General features: G+C 37.8%; 2 protein-coding genes across 5 annotated transcripts in view; both read right to left on the bottom strand.

The window, feature by feature from the left end:
- The window catches only part of LOC113048279 (adiponectin receptor protein 2-like), a 38,268-nt gene extending 35,761 nt beyond the window's left edge, over positions 1-2,507 (bottom strand). Inside the window, exons 1-2 of one of the 3 annotated variants that reach the window (XM_026209996.1) lie at positions 2,365-2,472; positions 1,603-1,640 (exon numbers count right to left, since the gene is read on the bottom strand). The gene's annotated coding sequence lies outside the window, so the exon portion shown is untranslated. Of the gene's footprint in view, positions 1-1,602; positions 1,641-2,364 lie in introns of all 3 variants that reach the window. The other 2 variants (XM_026209998.1, XM_026209997.1) reach the window with 2 other exon arrangements.
- A 1,774-nt stretch (positions 2,508-4,281) lies between these two features.
- Positions 4,282-23,596, bottom strand: part of LOC113048276 (protein Wnt-5b-like) — a 71,717-nt gene continuing 52,402 nt past the window's right edge. Inside the window, exons 2-5 of one of the 2 annotated variants that reach the window (XM_026209992.1) lie at positions 14,677-14,807; positions 13,846-14,093; positions 11,418-11,710; positions 4,282-6,058 (exon numbers count right to left, since the gene is read on the bottom strand). In XM_026209992.1, coding sequence (XP_026065777.1) covers positions 5,600-6,058; positions 11,418-11,710; positions 13,846-14,093; positions 14,677-14,768 — 1,092 coding nt within the window. In that variant the 5' untranslated portion in view covers positions 14,769-14,807 and the 3' untranslated portion in view covers positions 4,282-5,599. Of the gene's footprint in view, positions 6,059-11,417; positions 11,711-13,845; positions 14,094-14,676; positions 15,581-23,596 lie in introns of those variants that run through there. The other variant, XM_026209991.1, reaches the window with a different exon arrangement.

Raw genomic sequence — 23,596 nt, 5'->3', positions numbered from 1 at the left:
TTAGACATTTGTATTGGTCAATCTCTATATTGTAACACTGTCTGTGATTGTTCTATTTATATTTGTACAAACATTTAAAATGTGCCAATGTGAAACATCTGTCTAGATGGCTGCTACTTAATTTGGTTTCGAAACATCAGCAACTGAAACTTGCTGATCTCCAGTGAACACTACCTCTTTTTCAGTCAACATTTAATACGAAGTCAAGTGCATGCATGTGATATGAACCGATTGCCATGGAGAGGACTGTAAAGAGTGCCTTTCACTTGCCTGACACACAGAAAGGAAAAAAGTCAATTTGAAAAGTCAAATGTTTGGTCTAAAACACTTACCTGATGGCAGGCAGCTCTGACAAGCACAGGATCTATTTATAGCCAATGAGACACTGTTTAGAGGCCCTTCACCAACAATCAAATAAAAAGCTAATGCACTTTGTAGTAGTAGAGATCAACTACACTGTTATATTTAGCATTCACCCCATGTATGAGAGAGGAGCTGCCAGTTATTTGGAAGTACATCTGGCTTGGGGAAAGACTTCTAACCCATGATAACCAATTTATTTCAAGATGACTAGTTGTCCTGGTGGAATATATATCCAAAGTGCGGCACACAGGCCTTTGTCTTACTACAAAAAACACCGGGGGTTAAGGAGATGGTATTAAAAATAACATGCTGTCTGCTAGTTGCAACAGTAGTGATCAACATATTGTTTGTTTGTTTTTATGACCAATGCTTTTTTTTATGTTTGAGCATCAAATAATATATATATGCAAAAATTATTTATGCTTTTTGACACAAAAACAACCAAGTCAGAAGCTGAAAGATATTTATTGCCACGTATGTTTGCAAATACAAGGAATTTGATCTGGTAGGCATATTCAGAGCAAGGCAGATATATGCACCGATATCTTGGTTAACTTAATTACAACAATAAAAACATGTTTTAAGAATTTTTTTTTTTCAGAAAGATGTTTTGTGGACAAGGCAGTCTTTAATCAGATTTTTGTATTGTAATTGTAAACTAATTGCTGTATCTCTTAAAAAAAAAAAAAACAAAAAAAAAAACAGTGTGCTGTTATTTAAAAAGTTGAGTAGCTACACAAACAAAACAAGTCACTTTGCCTGTGAATAACATTGTTGTGTTGTAAAGTATTTATCTATAAACAAAAATGTAATAATAAAAATCTATTAAAATGAATGGATGAATAAATAATAGGTCGAGTTCATAAAATATATATCTTGGCCAATCTGATTAACGTCTGTTTTTAGCAACCAATGTAATATGACACTAAAGTGGATCTGAAATAATGAAGTGGACTGGGGAATTCATCCTCAATGTACAATATTTGAAGAAACTTGTGTACTCATGGGAGGCAAGCGAAAACTAGGTCAGAAATGCCTGTGTTGATGACAAGTCAATAAGATCAACAGCAAGCTGTCAACCACTTTCACACTTGCTTAACATAGACTTAAACTGGAATGCTTGGTATTTTTACTATACTAAACACTAATGTCCATCATCGTTTGCTCTCTCCCAGTTCAGTCCTTTTATTTAAAAGGTTTGCTCATCCAAAAATTACAATTCCATCATCGTTTACTCACCCTCACGTGGCTCCAAACTTGTATGACTTTCTGTCTTCCTTAAAACAAAAACGGAGATATTAGGCATGATGACAGCATCAGTCACCATTAACTTTCTTCGTGTTGGAAAAACATGACCCAAAAGTGAATGGTGACTAAAGTTAACATCCTGCCTAAAATCTATTTTTTGTTTTTAAGGGAAGACAGAAACTCATACAGGTTTGCAACTACATGTAGGTGAGTAAATAATGACAGAATGTTTCATTTGTGTGAGCTGTTCCTTTAAATTGAAGCCGTTTTGTTTACAACCCAAACAAAAACACAACTATCTATTGTCATCTCTCTAGTAACAACGTGAAACTTGGCCAGAACTCTTTACTAGCATAAAAACTTGGGAAATACACGACAGGAGGATGAAAACTCTAAACAAAAGCCCCATCAGTGGCACAGTCACCACACAGAGACCGACACAAACAAGTCTGAAAGTGACTAATACCGACGGTTTAGACCACGTACTACTCTTTCTTCAGGTTCGTCACAGTCTAAGAAGCTTTTAGACGCTTCTATGATTATATACCGATCTGTTAAACCGTGTAAAGTCAAATTCCCGTCAAGAAAAATCTGGAAAACAACAGATGGACCCTTTCATGCCGCGTAGCAACGAGGGCTAACGTCAGTCAGCTAGCAATACTGATACAAACAACTTTATTAGAGCAGAAATACAGTCAGAAGCATTCTAAAATATACTCTCACGACTACATGGGAGTTTGGTTTTTTTCTCACCTGTTTGCGTAAGCAGCAAGCGGTTGTCCTTCAAGAGTAATGTTTCGTCAGACAGCCGCTGCGGATCCGGAGGACTGAAGACTGGCTCGACCTGGCTGGATTTTCTGGATGTCGTTGAGAGTCAGTGTGACGCCCCTCGCGTGAGGACACAGTAGCCAATTAGAATGCGCTGATAGGTCACGTGATCGAGTTTCAGGCTAACGTATTTGACGGGATTTGTAGTCCGCTGGGGACATTTGTTTGTGTGATTTACGTATTCTTTCATGTTTTTTTGTTTTTGTTTCTTTTTTGTTCACAGGGACAGTATATTTATATATAAAATGTTATTTCGTGTTTAAACATTAACTATTTTAATAACTTATGTTCATTAAGTAGAAAACATTACTCAGAACGGCTGATGCTGCCATGCTTGCTGATCGACTGCTATAGTGATTAGTGAGGTAGACACGGAGTCCCCCCAAGTCTATAATGATATCAACCATGCTGTCATGGGCCTGTGATGAATTGAAGTCTATGATTTTGTGCAATCTATTACACAGATTCAAATATTTGCATCACAATATATATGCGGTATATGCGGAGACATCCCTCCCTATCAGTTATTCAAATATGATATGATTGCTAACAGCTTTGGTTGTGCAATGTTGGAAAATAGCCTTCTTGATTTACAAATGATGTAATCAATGACAGGTTATAGAGAAAATGTACTATGATCTTTACAGAGAAATTATACATAGGCTTTGACCATTATCACTATGCAAGACTTAAGTCTGTATAAAGGTGATTGTGTAGGTTACACCACATTCAAGATTATACAATTTATATTTATTCAGTAAAACGAAGCAGGAAAAATGCAAAAAGTAAGCACTTGTTTCGATAGAGGTCTCTGGCTGTATGTGTTTACGTTTCCTGTTGTGTTTTGGCCTATGTGCGCTTTCTGGAGAATTTCTTGTCTAAACCAGCTCAGGTCATTGTTTATCACTTGACCATTAAAACCCAATGGGAAACCAGATAAGTGGAACATAAGCCTCGATGTTCTGCCACAACATTAAATGATGCTGATAACCATCCAAAAACAAAACGGCCTCACCTAATTGCAAAACAGATGTTAGAGGGCATGCATAAAGATCTGCACCCGTCAATACTTTTTGTCCCTGGTATTGAGCCAGAGTCACTGGAAACTCTCCCAACCTTCATGCGGTCCACACAGTATAGTTTGTGCCAGTGTCTACTAATTGCATAACAAAAGCTGATTTGCTAATAATGCGACAATTGGCAGCAGTGAAACTAGTGCGGACCAGTGAAAAGGAGGGTGTGAACCAAGGAACCAGAATCTGAATTGAGATGTTTTTGTTTGGTTAGAAAAGCAAGTGCCAACCCCACCCTGCGACTTCTCTCCAAAAAACACAAGTTGAGCAACATAGACCATGCATATTAAATACAAAGCTGTGATGGATAGACTCGGAGTCTTTACAAAGGCACACACTGTATAAAGGTCCTAGATCACATCATTTTTACAACATTTAAAACAGATGTTTCATCAGCTGAATACTGAATCAGTATGCTGTTAAACGGCAGTTTAATCCGTTAACCCTAACAGCCTCATTTTCATTACTGTCAAAAAAATTTAATACAGCACTACTCGAACTGATCAGGTGGTCACTACCTGTATGAAAAACATCAAGTGTGAGTGTTGCATAAAGGTTACATTATATTTCATCTATAACACATAGATAATGTTTGATACCAAAAATGTTTGACTGTATCAGTAGAACAGATCAAATGAGCAGCATTTTAATGACTTCTAGATATAAGTACATATCTATAACCCTGGTCATAAATGTTTCTAAATCATTCCACAAAGCAAACAGAACAAACACAGAAGGTTAAATAGAAGTAAAGCAGCAGAAAAGGTAATAATAGTCACTATTTATATTTTTTATATTACTGGTTTGAATGAGGGGGAATACACACAACAAGCACAGGGCAGCAAACAAACAGTGGAGTGACAGGTCAAAGAGATTGTAAGTGTTAATGGCATACATGACTGACTGACTGTTATTTACAAGTGTAGTTTTCCTCTAAAACACTCAGGAATTAACAAAATATATTTTTGTCTTGTTCTTGTTCTGTGGCTATGATCGCCCGTTCCATCCAGTGGCCAGTAATATCTTCTCTGTTAGCATATCAATTCCCAGTTAAAAGCATCTTTATCAAAAAATAGTAATCAGAACAATACATATGATGTATAAAATGAGAAGGAATTAATAAAATATAATCTGAACCACTAGTATTTGGTTACAATAATAGTTTTTGCAGTCCTTATGTAGCCTTGATTTTTTTTCAACCTATTTTCATTCACCAGACACACATTTATTCCAGGAGGCTTTGAACCGTTTCAACCAACAATGACAAAGACATTGACAGAACCAACACAATATTCTCTGTTCTAGATTAGATGTTATTTCAAGATATGATGTAGGCTATAGAAGCCTCTGAAATGCATCAAAGGTTCATAACAGATTTTTGAAAGCCTAAATGAAAGATACTAATCAAATGATTTTGGTAGAATAACAAGGGATAAAAGGTGTGTGTGTTGCTCCAATTCAGGTAAAAACATTCCTACTCATTTATGGTTTCATCTTTCAAACATCTCTTAGCAGAGATGTTTGTGTGACGGGTAACAGGCAGTATTCTGTTCTTGTCATATCATCATGGAACACAATGTCCGATAATTCCACAATTCTCTGACTCAAGGTTCTTAAGAGCTCTGATATTGGCAAGGTGGAGTGTGTTTTTGGAGGTCAATCAGCGGTGGACCGAAGGTCTGGAAAAGACAATGGGCGATGAGCCGTTGTTGTCTGTACTCTTTCTGCCTCTCTCCCTTTTTTCGAGTCTCTAAAGAGTCTGTAGGCTCTTCTTTTTAGAACAAGCAAAGAGTTTGTGCTGCTCTGAATTCAAAAATCAAGAGAACAACAGCTTGAGCCAGAAAACATCACCGGTGCCTCCTTTTCATCAATGACGTCCAACTTTTTATTCTTGAGTCAGGAAAAGTCATTAAATTACTATCAATGGCACACGTACAATTATTTATATACTTTAATTTCTTGCTATTTAATAAATCATTTTACATTTAATTATCTCTAAGTTCCCCCTCTGGGTCTGTTAAGGGTCCCGTTCTTCTCCCGCTAATTGCTCAGTGCCTCTCCAGGGCGTCTGTCCCGTCCCTAGGCTGCTACTTGCACACAAACTGGTCTACGAGCGACGTGCAGCGCTTGCACTTGACGTAGCAGCACCAGTGAAACTTGCAGTGGCAGCGCTCGTGTTTGTAGGTCTTGAACTGGTCGTAACCGCGACCGCAGCACATGAGCTCGCAACCGTCCATGCCCTCTGAGGTCTTGTTGCACAGGCGGCCCTGGGTGCCCAGAGAGCCGGTGGTCTCGTTACGCAGGCAGTAGTCTGGGCTGGGGTCAATGTACACCAGGTCCTCATTCGTCGGGGGGTTAAATCGGTTGTTGACCAGGTCCAGTTTGCCTCGTCGGCTGATGCGCATGGCAGCGGCACTGTCATATTTCTCTTTCAGGAACTCTCCCACTCGACGGAAGTCAGCCAGCTGGAGCCAACAAGTTTTCAGACTGCACGAACCGGAGACACCGTGACACTTGCATGCAACATTGGCCAGATTGTACACTGCCTGTGAGTGGAGAAAGAATTAGAAGTGTTAAGAGAATATTTCAATAAAATTTTACTTGAAGAAAACAATCAGCAACAATTGAAGCATACTTTTTTTTTTTCCTCCAGCATGATCAACACAAAGGCACAAATACCAAAACTTTTCATAACAGGACTAAATAGCTTTAACACTGTTTTTATATTGTGATATTGTTTTAGTTACACAAATAAGCACTAATACTGGCTAAATTTATTATTTCAATTGTTTAATCTAGTTATGGTAAAATGATCAAACTGGCTACTGTATATATGTTTCTGAACCGTAAGAAAGCTAGTTTGGAATTATCAGTAAGAAAATGCTGAAAACTACAATATTTTGCATGCATGTCATAATTCTCACCAAAAAAAGTGTTGATGAATTTATGTCGGTCTTGCTTCCAGCAAGTAAAATTTTCCAGCTTGTATTGCAATGTTTTTTTTTTTTGCAAATTATTTTTTTGATGTATAAAATAATGAACTTTATAATAAATAATATTTTGTAAACATCACAAATAAAATAAATATTAAATAATAAAATAATAAATGTTAACTTAAATGATGTTTAAAAGAAGATGTGTGAGAAATAAATTACAATAAATATAAATATATAAATATTGTAATAAACAAAACATGAATAAATGTAAATGTATACACACACACACATACACACACACACACACACACATCTGTTCAGGACCGTGCGAAAAACTGACAAGTGCCACTAATGTGAATGAAGAGCTGAGCTATTGCTTTTACTTTTCTTACATGATTGGAAGCAATCATCTGGAACAACCTAACAACTTCATAGCTTTAACGCTATTGTTGGAAACCACAATTATTTTATTCTATTTTTGTTTTTATTTAATGAATACATTTTCTTTAGGTAACACACCAGTAGTACTATCAAAGGCTGCAAAATAAATCTTGATCAACGGGCGCCCTCTAGAGGCTAAATTCGTTCAGCGCACCAGTCCGTTTGAACCTGGTGGGGCCTCCAGAGGCCTTTGAGTTTATGGTCCCTTTACAAACAGTGAGCCGCAGTGAGAGCATTTGGAGAACAATGGGATGAATAGTCATTCTGTTCTAGAACACACAGAGAGTCCAGAGACCACTGACAGCAGACTTCCTGCTGATTAAATTCAATGAAACCCCCAGCTGAATCAATAAAGATGCGCTCAACATATTGTCATACTAAACCAACGGCTGTTCTTTCCTTTCCTTTTTAATTAATTAACATATAACATTAAGTTCAGTATCACTATTCATTAACCACCCACAACGGGGTGTACCAAAATGTGCCGCTTCTCACCGACAAACACAAAAACAAGCTAATGAGTACAACGTCTGGGCTTGATCAGATTTGGGTGGCCAGCGTGCGTATTTCCGCCCTGGATTTTGACGTGTCTTGTGTGCTGTGTCTTTTGTGTCTGTTTAGTGTCCTGAACGAGGGAACATTAAAGGCATTTCTCTCTCTGTTTCTCTGTCATTTAAGCCCAGGTCGTGCTCCTCCCTTTAACACCTCACGTGAGAACATTTAATGGTCGTCTCTGAGGATGTGCTGCCACGACTCTTCAACCCCCCTCCGGTGGCAGCTGTTTAAGACCCCTACATTTTCCCTGCTCACACACAGACATTAAGGGGAGTTCTAACACCTTTCAAGTCTCTGTCATCACTAGCCCTACCTGCATACCTACCTGCAATCCAGAAACAACACACACACACACACACGCACTTTCCCACATTCTGCCCTATTTACAATCTTGCGTGTCAAGCGGCAGTTCTGCTACTTCATCCAAATGATCTCACATAAAAGGGTTTTTGAGCATTTCTATGCAACATGTGCGCCCAACTGAAACTGCCATTTCGCTCTTTTATTCCTCCTCACTTTCATCTATCTCCTTTTCGCTCCCCTCCTTTTCTCTCTTTATTCTCTCTTTGGCCCAAGTGACCAAGGTGTGATGGATAGACAGGCTCTTCGGTGCGTGGAGGGGACACGCATGCGGTGCTGCGGACAATGGAGCACGCTCAGACAGGGTCAGGGTCGGTTGCTGGGCGGGGTCAGGGCGGAGTATGGAGATGGCAAACAACCATCCCTGGAGGTGTAGAGATAAGAGACACGAGATGGGAAAAAGAATCTAAAGTAGACAAACAGAAATATCTCTGAGCTAGGCTAAGAAAATGTAGCACTTTTCAAGGCCAGAACAATGTGGTAATGAGAGGTTGGGGACAAAAATGGGTAGTAAATCTGGCAATATTGTCCTCAAGAGGTAAAAATTATTATTAATTTACTATTTAATTAAGCAAATTTTAAATATTTTCTTTTTCATTTTACTTTTTAATGTTTGTCCATTCATTTATAGTCTTTACACACACAAAAATGCATGCAGTAATTGCTAGAACATTTCACAAATAATTAAATTCAACGTGAAATTCAATTCAACACTTTCTTGTAAAACATACCCAATTATCCCTGTTTTATGTATAACGTTTTTCATTTTTACAGTTATTAAGAATTATTTTGATTTTGTTTGCTGTTGCTAGTTGATTATTTTTTAATAATCTTTCATTTTTAGTTTCATTTTTAGTTTAACTGCCCAGATTTCAGCTTCTTAAACAGCCTTGAAGAAGTTCCCATGTATGCTGGACAACTGTTAGCTGCTTTCCATTCACTATTCAGTCTAAGCTCACCTTTTTTTAAGCAAATAACTTATTTGTCAGCAAAACCAAATTTAGGCACTTAATAATATGTCTTCAGATCAAAAGTTTAATAAGATCACATAAAAATCACTTTTGACTGGTTGAATAGATAAAAAAACAAGAGAAGTATATGGCACATTCTCATTTGGATAGCTAAGTAAACATGCGTGTCTGTGAGTACAAAAGCATTCAAACATTAGTAATGCAGATAAATTCACTGAATGTGAATTAAATGTGTTACGCCCACATGTGTGTGTGAGTAAGTAATAAAGTGCTTTAGATTAAGGCGTGTGTGTGTTTATTTCCGTTGCAGTTGATTAAGAATGAAAGAAGCACCGAAGCAGGTGATCTTTATAAAGGGTGTAGGCCTCCTCTCTGGGTACAGTCTGGGTCAAAGGCCTTTGTGACCCACAGGGGTGGAACCACACGCACCATCTTTCACTATACCCTTCCATCCCCCCACCTGCCCTGACTCCACACAGAGGGGCATCCGATATGCTTCTGTCGCCTCCACAAAAGCCCACCAAGACTAAGCCTTTCCAAGCAAGTCAAATCTCCGGCAAACAGGCCCCACAGAAAGGCAACGCCAGGAAGGCGGGAGTCTCCGGGGTCACACCACACCTTAAGATCCACTTCCACCAAAAAAGTAGGTGCCAATTACTCAAAAAAGAACAAAAAGGATTCAAATGGGGGTGGCCGAGATATAATCTCACCCTCATGCACATACTGAACCCATCCAGACCTTGACCTCCTCACCTCTGGGAACCTCCAGGAGAAGAGCCAGGGATCTCAGATGTGCCATAACTCCAGAAAAGGCCCTCTTTTCTGTAAACACTTTAAATACACTCATCTTCTCTAAGACAAACATATGCGGCAGAGCTCTGTGCACAGCAAGCACCCACATCGGCAGGCAAATGGACTTTTTATGAGGCCGCTTCATTTTAAAAGCACTCAAATAACTGAGGATGGGATTGGGGTGTGGTATGACAAAGCGTGGGACTCGCAAAGGGACGGAGAAACACATTCCAGTTTGATGGCATGTTTTGTGGTGACATTCTGCAGTGCGTTCTTTGAGAGGGTATAATGCCCACCTGAACGTGGCAGGGGGGCCAGAGTTTGTTGGAGCCAGACACACACACACACTCACATAGTTGGTAATGCTCCAATAATGCCTCTACTGCATATCTGTTCTATAAAACAGCAAGAAGTCGTTCAACAAGAAAATGTGCAGTGTCAGAGCGTTCCTTACTAAACATATTTACCACACATCACCTTATAAAAAAAACACAATTTGTTCTGGCATCGACTACTCCATTAAAATAATCAAAGGAAGATTGGATGGCAATCTGAGCAACATGCTGAATGACAGTAACATGGAATGCTTTAACAGTCCCATCATCCCTGGTGGCGCTTTGACTTCCTGACTCCCAGCGGACTCCAAGGGTGCTAGCCTTTGCATTGGCGCCATTTGGTCACTTCCATTAAATTAGCTCTCTCCCTAGCCTGTAATCTAAATGAAGAGATGCCACAGACTACAGTTATTTTTTTATATAAACCCAAAGTTAAAATCTTGATGACTGACTAATCATCCAACAACCGACTAATCGTGTAAACAAGCTTTTTCCAGATGTGTGCATGCTGCTAGACAGCCAGTTTTACTTACAGCAAAGCCTTTTATCCAAAGCAATTTTTATTAGTATTCTTTGGGAATCAAACCCTTGAAACTGTTGGTAAAAAAAATCTTGAAACTGATCAACTTTAAAACACAGTTAGATGGATGTCTTCAGCCATTGGATCATTTCTCACACTGTTTTTGAGTGTCCTGCCACAGGGATTACATTTTTAGGATCCATTTCCATCATGATAAAAATTAGCCTTTTTTTAGTTTAACAATCTTAATGAATTTTACAAGATTTGAGGAAATCTCATAAAATTCCCAATCTCATGGATTCCTATTAAACTGCCTGGATATAACCTGTAAAACTCACCAAACAATGGCAAATGTAAACGAATCTGGACTATAAAGGTCTTCATTAAAACAATTTAACTGACTAGTTGTTCAGGCAACTCACTCACCAGTCAATTGTGAAAATGTTACTACACATCCCTAAAAGTTAAATATAATTACTACAGGCCACACTAACCCCACCCCTTTCATTTTACCTTTGAGAACATCTGCAAAGGACAATTTTGTCAGATTTAGCTAACTTCTAAAGACAATTGTGGTTCCAAAGTATAGCTAAGCAAACACACTCACTCAACAACAGAGAGGGGATGAGGTAACTGTGTTTGTTATTGTGTTTGTGGTGATCTGCAGGAGACATAAGGGCTGCCTTCGGTTTATTCACACACAAACATATCTAAAGCTGTGTTTATCCATTTAAGTGTACATCTGGGCTGTTATTTCTAAATATCACAATAGAGGTTGCAACAGATGTGATTCATTCCCTACACACTGAAGAAACACACCTTAACCAAACCAATGCACTGTAGACTCATACACAAAATTCAGTTAGGTGGATCATGTTGGATTTAACGCCCACATATTGGGTCAAGAGAGATATACTGTGGAGATTGCTTGTTACTATCCAATCATTTCCATCTATCAATAGATCATTGACTGATGTGAGTGTTTATTTCCTCACCATTCTCCCGGCTTCATTGTTCTGTAGGTTCATAAGCGTGCGTGCCTGTTCGACAGATCCACGCGGGTAGTTTTTCTCGCGCTCGCGGGCATCCACAAACTCCTTGGCGAAACGGTAGCCATAGTTGACATTGTCCCCACAGCCGCCCCATAGCCAGTCTCTCGGGAGGTCTTTGGGACGAGCCGCTCGGCTGCAGCCGCAGGTGGAAAGCTCACCCTCACGGCACGCCCGACTCACCGCATTCACGACACCCGCTGCGCTGATGGCGTAAGTAAAAGCTGTTTCTCTGCTGCCTGCAGGAGACACACACAACACAAGCACATAATTACATTCCACCGGCTTCAAATCACTTCGTTAAATCATCCACAACTCTTCAGTATACTAGTTTTCTTGATTATTCACTTAGGAAGTAAGGCGAAGAGTAAAACAACTCGTTTCCAGAACCCCACAGATGGTAACAATTTTTTGGTAAGCCCTGCAGTGAGAGATAAGATTATCAGAAACGTGTGCATGTACATAGACAGCACTGATTCATTGTTCCATTGTTCCATATATTTCTATGGATATATATTGAAATGCAAGTGAAAAAAAGTGTTGGTACACTTGATATGAGGTATACAATAACCTGCAAAGATTTCCTGCCAAAGAGGCGATAGGTTTATAAAAATCTGTGCTCTTTTCGCATCTGTTGTGCATGTGTTACCTGATTTTTTTCCCCCATCTAATAAGCCATCTGGAATGCAGATTTCACATACCCCAACAGCACAGGCAATACAGTTAATAGCATTTAACGTTTAAAAGCTGTTTAAACATGTTAAAAAGTGCTGGTACAACCATATTTAGAGATAAGCACTTTGCATCAATGCTCAACGTCACAGTAATTATGAGAGGAAATTTGTCAAACAAAACGTTTTTTAAACTCCAGGCCCTGAGAATTCCTTTTTAATGTTCCGGCCTTCCTCAATGCCTTAATGAAAGTGAACTTGCCCCTGACTAGATGGACCACAAGTAACTGTTATTTGTATTAAAAAAGCACAAAATGAATGACAGGAGCATAAAGATTATGTTAATGATTCACCCCACAAGTCAATTTTACAATAACTGATTTTATGGGTCTGCGTTTCAATTCTACTTTTAATATGTAAATATATATATATTAAAAAATATTTTAAAAAAATCCTAGAGCTGTACTGTAGAGCAAAGATTTTATAGATTTATTTCTGTATTGTACATACAGAAAAACTGAGAACGCTATATGAACATTCGTTGCCGGTTTCCCAGCATCAAACACACAAAGCGGCTCGTGTAAACGGGTGTGTACCTGCATTCCAGAGATGCGCCTTGAATTCGGAGGGCCACTTTTATTGGGCTTTGGTGCCCAGACTTCAAATAGAGTCCCGGATATCTCGACTCTGTGTCATCGTGTCATTACATTTCAAAAGCAACGCTGGACAATGGCTCGACTAACACCTCAATATAAACCTCGCGATTGACTGCAATTAAGTCCCGTGCTATTTGGGGAGCATGTCGCGTCTTACACCTTGTTTCACCGATGAGCGGAACTAACACTCAGTTCAGTTGAGGCAAAGAGCGTTTTCTGTGAGAGATCGACACGCAAACGAGCATGCATTCGGATCCAAGTAACCTACAAGCTGCTTACAGGCATGCAAAAGGTAATATAGAGCACTCATTATTTTAAATAAAAAATATTTTATGAAAATCACAAAATTTATGTCAAGAGCACAGCGCGTAAATCTCACGCGGAGCTGGTTAATGCATGCTTAGCGCGCACCATTAACACTTTACATGTACTATATTACAACAACGAAACAAAACTACTGTATATATTAATCAAAAAAGTTTGGAAAAGTATGCATCTCTATGCGTTTTTTTTTTCAATATTGCCCAGTTGCCCATTAAAATGTTGAAAACACAGTACCATAATTTTTTTTTTTTTTTATTGTAATACAAGAACAAATGGATGATTTTATTTAGGCCTACTGTTTCACTTAAACTGGTTGAGTCTTTTTTTTTTATAAATGTAACTACTGCTATGTTCACATTACTTGTGATCGTTATTCATATGACAAAGTAGTCTTTTAAAACAATGAAAGACCCATATATCTACCATTTTTTATGAATTCTATTTATAAAGCTTTGACACATATATCATCTTTCACATAGGCAAACTAGCAATAAACATCTGGACAAGTGACTACTTACACCAGCCATATGAAATCAAGAACTTAATTAATAGTTGACAGCTCAGAACAAAATACATTAATTATTTGTAGACTCTTCTAATTCAAAAGTACCCCGTGGTTTTAAATATCAAACAGACATGAATTCAAAAGCTGCATGCTTTATTATTGTGCAATCAATCAATTTAGATACTTGTTTTGAGTGCATATACATCACAGTGACTCACCTATCTGCATGACTCGGCCGAACACAGATGTGTTGTCCACCGTGCTACAGTTCCATCGCCTCTGCCTGAACTGATACTGACACTCCTTGATGCCTGTCTTTGCACCCTCTCCGATATAAACCATATGGTCCTGATAGAGTTGGCAGAGCTTCCTCTGACCCTGAGACAGGCCCGTCAGCTGGCTGCACAGAGGCTGTGCTCCAATAATGTACATCTCCGGTCTCTGGATGGGGTTCATGGCTAATGACCTTAGAAAGTAAGACCAAAGCACCAACCATCAGCCAAAAACAGTGTAGACTTGAATATGCACAACTAACCTGCAGCATACATGACACAAAGTCATTATTTATAGTGTAAAACTTCATTAGGCTATACTTATGTGGAGGCTTTTTTTTTTTTTTTTTTTTTTTTGGAGAATGCAATAAAATATAGCAGCAAAAACTGTTTTTTTCTAAGTCTCTAAGTCAAAACCTAAACCTGTCATTCTCTACAATAATCATGAACCAGTTTAATTTGAAGAAAATTCATTGTTTTTGACATAGAGTTAAAGATTGCATGGCATAAATGGTGTCCGTAACCTATTTTCAAATTGAAAACTGTTGGAAAAACCTGTTGTCCTCGGGACATGTTGACTTGAATGACATTATTTACAAACAGTTTGACCATTTGTTGCCCAAGGTAAATATTGTGACAAAGCCTCTACATTTGTTCTCAGCTAATAGTTTTCTTTTGCATCATTTCATCCTTCACAAACGCTTTTGACTCGATATTATATTCTTTAGAAATATAGATATGAAACTCAGACAAGTTTACAAACAGATCAGATCTTACCACCATGAGTGGGCGACCACCAGCAGCTGAGAGTTGCAGACGATGAGGGCCACTGCCAAAAGTAGGTGTCCTTGGGTCCTTCTCACATCCATCCTTTCTCGTCCAAGAAATGGAAACGTGAAGAGCCTCCTCTGGGGAAACATTTAGGAAATGATAGTAATCCTCTTGGAGGAGCTGAAAGTACAGTGCATCTGAATCCCCTCAATTTCGCCCCAGCTCAGTTTTAAACACCAGCTGTGCGTAAAACACCTAGATGACCCGAGGCACTAACGGAGTCTGACATCTGTTAAGAATGTTCTTTTCAAACTCCACTTTATAAAACGCAACGAAAGTGGATGCCGGTGCGTAATGGATATAAGCGGTGCATGTATGGAAGTTAAAACGAACGAAGAAAAAGACATAAGTGCAACTATGTTGGTGATAGTCCAAATCCTCTCCCCCTCTGTCTCTACCGGTTCTCTCGATATGAACCAACAGCGCTGCGCTCCGAAGCGGCACAACTTAACCCTCCCTCCTTCTGCTCGCACTTCTCCGCACCCCTTTCGTTTGGACGCGGATACAATGGAGAGGAGGAGGAGCGCGAGGGGAGCCGAGGAACTGATGAGGAATATGAGGAGGCCACACAACACAAGAGGGCAGCAGATGAGAATCCAATCCGCGGCGGAGCTTTGATTCTCCGGTGCGCAAAAGCATGATAAATTACGGCATTACGCTTGCATGAAGGGGACATAGAGATACTCGCGAAGCATTACTATGAAAATCAAAAAGTCAAAAGTTCACAGAGGGAGATGGAATAAAAGAGTTAACGGCTTGGAAAATATAATTCCTCCATCAAAGTTCACATGCGTATAATTTCCATTCTTTTTAGCTCTATAGTTTACCGCAATAAATCCGAACAAGGGGGAAACAAACAAACAAAAAAATCCCAGTTTGACATGAGGAATAAAAGCCACGCATGTGATCTTTGACAGATCAGCTCCTGCTACCCTCTAAATAACTTTGCACATAAAAGTCGCAGTTGCACTAAACGGACTTGGGCATGAGACTAAACCGTGCTATAATGTGGGGAATGCTTTATCATCACACCCGTTTTCGACGAGTTTACAGCTGATAACCAACATTGCAGACATAAACAGCCACAGTGCACCCTATCCTTCAGAAGTGCGGTGTAAGGAATGCAAATACGATGAGTGTTTTACAGCTCCAGACTCTTGGAGAGGTTTGGGAATTGCAGAGAACCCTGTGCCATTCCAGCATCACCCCCACACCTCTGTTTTGAGTGCCGTCCCACAGACATGTCAGAATTGGTGTGAGAGACGCCACTCAATTTCCGAGTAGTCTGTGCATGATAAAGCGCCTCTCCGGACCCTTTCATCTCCTCTAATCCACACGCCCAGACATCACCTTTACGCCTCCCGTCGCAGACCTGGGTTCGTCTCCATGTCCCTCCCTTAATTCACTCACTCTGGAACCCTGACGCACAGTGAGCAATAAACTCTATTTATTTTACTTTGCACTATGCGGAGTTTAAAATCACTGCATCGTTACTGTATTCATGTGTTTTCTTCAGTTTTTGTAAAAGCAATACCAAAATTAACGTGTATAAGGATTTAAAATACTAGGATTTAATGGACAATGATTGGGGCAATTTAATAAAAAAATGAGAATGTCTAATAGTTGGCTTGAGAGCAATCTGATAATATTCATAAATAGTGGTTAATTTGAGTTCATATTCATTAGTAGTAAATGGTGTTTGCTCCCCCTGGTGCACTGGTTAAGTAATTACAACACACTGAGAATCTAAAATAAAAATAATACAAAATAAACCATAGACTGTAATCTTTATTACACCGACTAAAATGTATTGTACCGTTTAAAAATAAGTTCCCAAACTATAAAAAAAATAAAGGTTCCAAAAAGGGGGTTTTCACAGCAATGCCGTAAAAGAACCATATTTGGTTCCCCAAAGAACCTTTCTGTGAATATTTCTAAAAAAAAAAAAAAAAAAAAAAAAAAAAAGTAATTCCTAGTGTGAAGAACATTATATAAAATTTATATATATTTATTTATATATATATATATATATATATATATATATATATATATATATATATATAAAAAATATATATATATATATATATATATATATATATATATATATATATATATATATATATATATATATATATATATAATAAATAAATAAATAAATAAAAATAAGTTTTTTTCACTATAAAGAACCTTTTCTGGAATGGAAAGATTTTACACATGTTAAAGGTTCTTCTTGGAACTACAGACGCCAATGAAGAATCTTTATTTTTAAGGGTTTATGAAACTAAAGGCCAAAAATAAGCCTATTACATTTAAGTAATGAAAACTGGAATGAATTAAAAAATATATTTTCTGTAAACTATCGCGTTAGTTGTTAATCAAAAAACACAGAAAAAGAAAAGAAAAGAAAAAATTGAGATTAAAGATTTTCTCAAGTAATTTTGAATGAACAAAAAAATAAAACTAAGTGTAGCTAGTACCTATTAATGATAACAAAACAACAACTACTACTTTTATTATTATTACTACTATTGTTATTATTATTTTTATTTATTAAAAAAATAGTTCATTTCTATTGCACACTTTGCATTCACGATTGAAAGTTCTGACTCTGTTATTGCATCTTATCACATGGTGGCGCACTTTAGCAAGAAATGAACAGAGACAGTAAAACTAGCGATTACATTTTCTCACGAGGTCTATGCAATCGCAGCGCAACCCTTCGCAATGCTGGAGTAATACATGACTGATGCCTGCTGCTTATCAGTATGCATTAAGCTCTTTGTAGGTGCTAAGAAAAATATGCATTCTTGAAAAAGATTTTAAAAAATTGCGTTGCCAGAGCTAGTACATTAAACACCACTGCCTGTAATTTTATTTTATTTTTAAGAATCCTGTGAGGTCTTTTAAATTAAGAGCCTCTTTGATCCTCTCCAGCAGGTCACCTCTGACTGTGAGCAATAAAACCTGTTAAAGCAGCTGAGTCTTATAGATAAGTGTGCTTATATTACATATGCATTTTTATACATTACTCGCTCTGCCTGAAATAATACACACTTCCATGTGACCTTAAATGGACACGTTCTTTCTCTGTCGGTCTATTCTATGCCATCTGTGCTGCTGCCAGCTATGGTTGGTAAATGATGACATCACTGGCATGCATGAATAGAATCCAAGCATCCAGCTTTTGCAGGGTTTCAGAATCTGGATGCTTTGCAGATTTGTACTGACTTATATTAGCAGAGTTGTTGCCAGTGCTGGCAGATCAGTTAGAGAATGAAAATTCATCATTTACTTACACTGTCATACCCATATTATTTTCTTGCTTGCATAGAAGACAAAACAAGATGTTTAACAGAATGTTAGTGCTGCTCCTTTCCATACAATGAAAATGGACCATCAAGCTCCAATTATATCAAAATGACCGTAAATGATCATTAAAGAAGATTTCTGTGCTATTTTCGTAAGTATTTTAAAAATATGCACCATTAAAAATAAAGGTTCCAATACAGGGTTTTTGTTGGAATGCCAGAAAGAACCATTCTTGATTCCTAAAGAACTTTTCAGTTCTTAAAAGAACCTTTTTTTTCTTAATGTAAAGAGCATTCTCCACTATAAAGAACCTTTTGTCGAATGGAATGGCTCCATGGCTGATACAGTTCTTCATTGAACCATGCCAATAAAGGAACGCTTATTTTTGAGTGTATGAGGAGAGGACCAAATTTTTTAACAAATTTGACGACATTATTGAGCAAATGTGCATATTCAAACCATAAGCATTGAGTGCTCATTTTGAGTTTGTTCCTCACACAAAGCTTTCATATGACTTTGTCTATATTGTAAATAACCTTTTTCCACTATAAAGAAGCTTCTGATGAATAGAAAGATTCCATGGATGTTAATAGAGCCATAGATGACAGAAAACCTAAAACAACCCTTTCAAGACTATTTGAGGAGAAGACCAAATTTTTGGGCAAATCTGACCAAATAATTGACCAAATAAATGTTGTTGCCAATGAAAGAGTAAATATTTTTTTTTAGGAGTGTGTGAGAAAACTTTGTGACCAAATGTGACCAGATAATTGACAAAATTTGCACATTCGAACTGCACAAATAAGATTTGAGAGCTCATTTTGGTTTTGTTTCGCACACAAAGCAATGGTATGACTCTGTCTGCTATTGTTAAAGAACCTAGTCACCATTCACTTTCAATCAAATAGCAGGGTGAACATTCTGCTCTACATCTCCTGTTGTTTCCCACAGAAGAATGACACAAGCGTGATTAAATGATGACAGAATTATCATTTTTGGTGAACCATTCCTTTTAGGTCTGGATCTGATTTTGAGCGATTATGTAAACAGTTCAGTGTCTGATACAGAACAAGAAAGAAACAAAGGTGAGAGAAGACAAGGAAAACACTGGAGCTGAGCTGTGTGTGTGTGAGCAAAGATGAAGACAACCTGACTAAAGCTCCGGAGAGCTCTTGAACTCTGTGATGATCCTCCAGTTACACAACTGTGCACAAAGAGCTCTGGCGCCAGTGAGAGAGAGACAGAGAGACTGAAAGAGAAAAGATGCCACCCATACCAAAGATCCTGACTAGCTTAAAAACAGCCACTAATCAAAACAATCTGCCCAGTGCCTCAGTCTCTGGGCATGCAGAGAAAAACGAAGGCATGGAATAAAGAGTGAAAGCTCTTAATCAAACGGCATCAAACAGACATATGTGAAGCAGCTTTCTGGCTGTGAATTCACAGCACTTATAATAACCAAAGTGTTCACGAGTCTGTAAAACTCGCTGCTTCCCCGTTGAGTCACACGTACTGTAAATGCACCTCTCTTCATCACATAGAACGCCATGTGGTTTGGGGTACAGTGGAAATGACGGGGAGGGGGCTCTACACGCGCTGGGGGTGGGGTTAACCAGTCCAGCTGTGTTTCCCAGAGTGCTTTGCGGCAGCCGCTGGGAGATCAATGATGAGGCAAGCCTGACAGGTCTGTGTGCTGAGGTGTCTGAGCGAGCAGCCTGCTGTATATCATTAAAACTGCAGCGTCTCTCCATAATGCTGCCTGTGACTAACCCAGATAGCAGGCAGACTCCCAAATCAAAGACATGTGGGCTGCACACACACACACACACACTCACACACACAATGCCTCTCACCACTCATGCTCTCTTTTACTGTCAACTCCGTCACTCCCACCCCTTCTTTCTTGTTTTCACTCCAAGACATTTTCCTGACGTTCCCACTGCGTACTCTTGAAATTCCATCATTTTCCCGCTTCTTTCTCCTTTAGCCCGTTCCACAATCTTTCTGTCTCCTTTCTGCCCTTCACCTCTCGCCTTCTACTTCCTTTACTCAGTGTATCATCTCTCCCACAGCTTGCTTTGCTTCACTTCTGCCATTTTGCATTTATTTCCTTATCCCACATCTGCTTCTCAGAAGTTTCATGTCCCTGTTCCTCCTCCTGTCGCGCTCCCTCTCCTGTTATTCATTCACTCTATTCCAGCAGTTCTCTCTCACTGTTTCTTTCTCTTCCTGTAACTCCACTTAGGACTCCGTCATGGCTGTTATGTACGGTGTAAAATAAAAATATAAAAAAGAGAAAAATAAAAAGGAATATATATATATATATATATATATATATATATATATATATATATATATATATATATATATATATATATATATATATATATTAGTGCTGTCAAATGATTAATCGCGATTAACCACATCCAAAATAAAAGTTTGTGTATATATTTAAGAAAAATATGTCACATTTACATATTATATATAATCATTTGACAGGACTTGATATTATGCATTATGTGCTACTGCATTATTATAATACAACAATTTTTTATTTAGAATGTAATTATTTTTCAAGAAGAGCCTGAATCTAAGAGCCAATGTCAAATTAGAATGATATTATTTTTACTTGTAATAATCCGATCAGATTTTTAAAAGCTCTGGTGACACAGCTATTTGAACGCCTACTAGTGTCCAACATTACAGCAACTTGGTGATTGAACTTTTTATCTATCTATCTATCTATCTATCTATCTATCTATCTATCTATCTATCTATCTATCTATCTATCTATCTATCTATCTATCTAAAATCTGATATCATTTTCATGTTTTATTTATTTACTTAATATATATTATTTTCATATTTCTTATTTTTTACTATTTAGATACAATTATATTTAATTTTATCTTTATGCAAATTTTATTTACATTTTTATGCATACTTTTCCTAATTTTTATCTATATGTTTCTATATCCATACTTTCATATTCAAAACATTAACTTTATAACATTATTTTTTCTAAATATAATCTGACAGGATTGTACTCTATTTCATTTCCCTCTCTAAAGCTGGAAGATGACTCATGCACGCTGCTCTCGTTGTGAAAGTGAACCCATGTCTCTCTCTCTCCTCCGAACCCATATGGCTTTCTGCACTGACTGCTCAGGAAACCAGACACAGGCCAAACTGGCCACACATCAGTCACTCTCTCTCTTCTATGACGCACGTGGCCCCTCTCACTCTCTCCTTCCTCCTTCCTCTCCGTCAATTTGTTCCCAGTAAGAAGTCTGATAGGACTTGGTGTAGTGTGGAGAACCAGCAGGGATCCTGCTATAAAACGCAGGGGCTGTTAGAGCTACTTTATTCCCTAATAAATAGATGGATGCAGCAGTCAGGGGCCTGAAGCTGCTGGAGAGACCATGTGCTTGCCAGGTTCATGATGGGATGGTGGGAGTGGGAGAGGGCGCCCTGACAGCCGCTCCTCACCTGGAATGGGACGGGTCTAGGGTCAGTCCCCCCAGGCTGTGGGGGACACAGCACATGTTATAGATTTGAGGGGTAATGGAGTGATGGCACTGGAGGAGGAGTTTGGATCATATTCTTTTTCCTCATAGCAAATGCAAACTGAAATAAGCATAAAATGCATTCTTGTAATTCTTGTTTTTGTGATTATAAGAAGAAAAATCTAAATTGTGAGATGTAAACTCAGAATTCTGAGAAAGTCAGAGTTTCTAGATATAAACTCAGATTTGTGAAATATGGACACGAAATTGCAAGGAAAAAAAGTCAGAATTCTGAGTATATATTTCACAACCCTGAATTTCTCAGAATTGCGAGTTCATGTCTGAATTTTGTTTATATTTAGCAATTTTGACTTCTCATAATCGCAAGAAACAAAGTCTAAACTCTGAAATAAACTCAGAATTGCAAGAGAAAATTACCTTTTTACCTTGCAATAACTTTTTAACATTTATTTATTTTTTATTCTGTGGTGGAAACAGGCTTGCATAACAATGAATATTAATGGTATACAATGAATAAGCTAAGACCTATGTATGTAATGGGCAAAAATATAACTGCGATCGAGCTTACACCATTTATGACCTTTCCCTCATGAAAGCACACATTTTTAGTCATGTACATGACTTTACATGCTGTCAGATTATTAAGCATAATCAGTGCAACATCATGAATGACAGCGCACTCACTGATCAGAAATCAACTCATTAAAAACCCACGGTTTACAGGTTTATAGGCAAAGTAATAAAATAACATACAAAAAAAAAAAAAAAAAAAAAACATGTTTACATTAGAGACATTTTGAAATAACTGGCTATTTCTTTCCATTAGAGCAGTGGTTCCCAAACTGGGGTGCGTGCACCCCTAGTGGTGCGCAGACTGACCACCAGGGGTGCGCAAGAGAATGTTTGTAATGGCGGGGAAAAAGATCGCTCTTTATTATTTTTATGTATTTAACTGAGGTAAACTTTACATGCAAAGGTTTTATTAAGAAATACAATTTCACATTTCACATTACACACTACATTACTGTATAAATTACAATTGATATAATTTCATTTTACAAGCACGTTTGTGTCACAATAGCCCCGCCCTGTTCTTTTAGTTCATATTAGGTGCTAACTGATAATTCGTTCATTTTTTCACTTACTACATTCAACAGAATGGACACCTGGGGCCGGATTCACAAAAATCTTCTTAAGAAATAAATTAAAATATTAAAACGTTCTCAAATATATTCCTAAGAACATCTTAATTTTTTTTCTTAAGAAGAAATTCAGCCGTTATCTGAATAAATACATGTTGCTGCTAAACTCATTCCTGTAGATTACCCTAATAATCATGATCATAAGCACGCACCAGACTGTATATTTTTGTTGCGACTTTGAATGGCGCTCAGCTTCATGTTTTTAATGCGGCCTGTTTTTGAACAGTTACTTTTAAAATAGCCTGTCTTAAGCTGCAGCAATATGTTTCATTAATTTTTGTGTCGTGTTTTTGCACTTTCATCTGAGTGAACGCTTCCGTTATTTTAGTCTGCGCTTCTACAGCAAATGCATCCTGCGCACTTATATGCACCGAATATTGCCAAAGATGATGTATTAATAAGCTAAAATTAACCCTGACTCGTTTCAGGGTTGCTAATGAGTTTCTAATGAGCGATCATGTTTACATTTACAGTCATCGCTGTCCCTTCAGAAAACTTGTGCACATCTCTAGTCCTCCTATGTATTATGTAGCTGTTGCTGTAATGTTCAAATATAACAATTAATTTCAAATAACCCAATAAATTCATTAAATAATAATTATTATTTTGATTTAAGACAAGTCTGGGGCTGTCCTAAATTTAAGAAGATTATCTTCAACAATCTTAAGAAAAGATTTTTTTGGGAATGCAAAATATCCTTAAGTTTTTTCTAAAATTAAAAAATAAGAAGAAAATGGAAGTTGAGAAGAAATTTCTTCTTAAGAATGTTTCGTGAATCCAGGTTAAAAACGGGCTTTAAAGAAATTAAATATTTATATGTATATATCA

This window comes from Carassius auratus, chromosome 29, assembly GCF_003368295.1.
Source record: "Carassius auratus strain Wakin chromosome 29, ASM336829v1, whole genome shotgun sequence".
NCBI lineage: Eukaryota > Metazoa > Chordata > Actinopteri > Cypriniformes > Cyprinidae > Carassius > Carassius auratus.
Note: the sequence above shows the minus strand (reverse complement) of the source record. Positions and strands in the feature narration are given on the sequence as shown.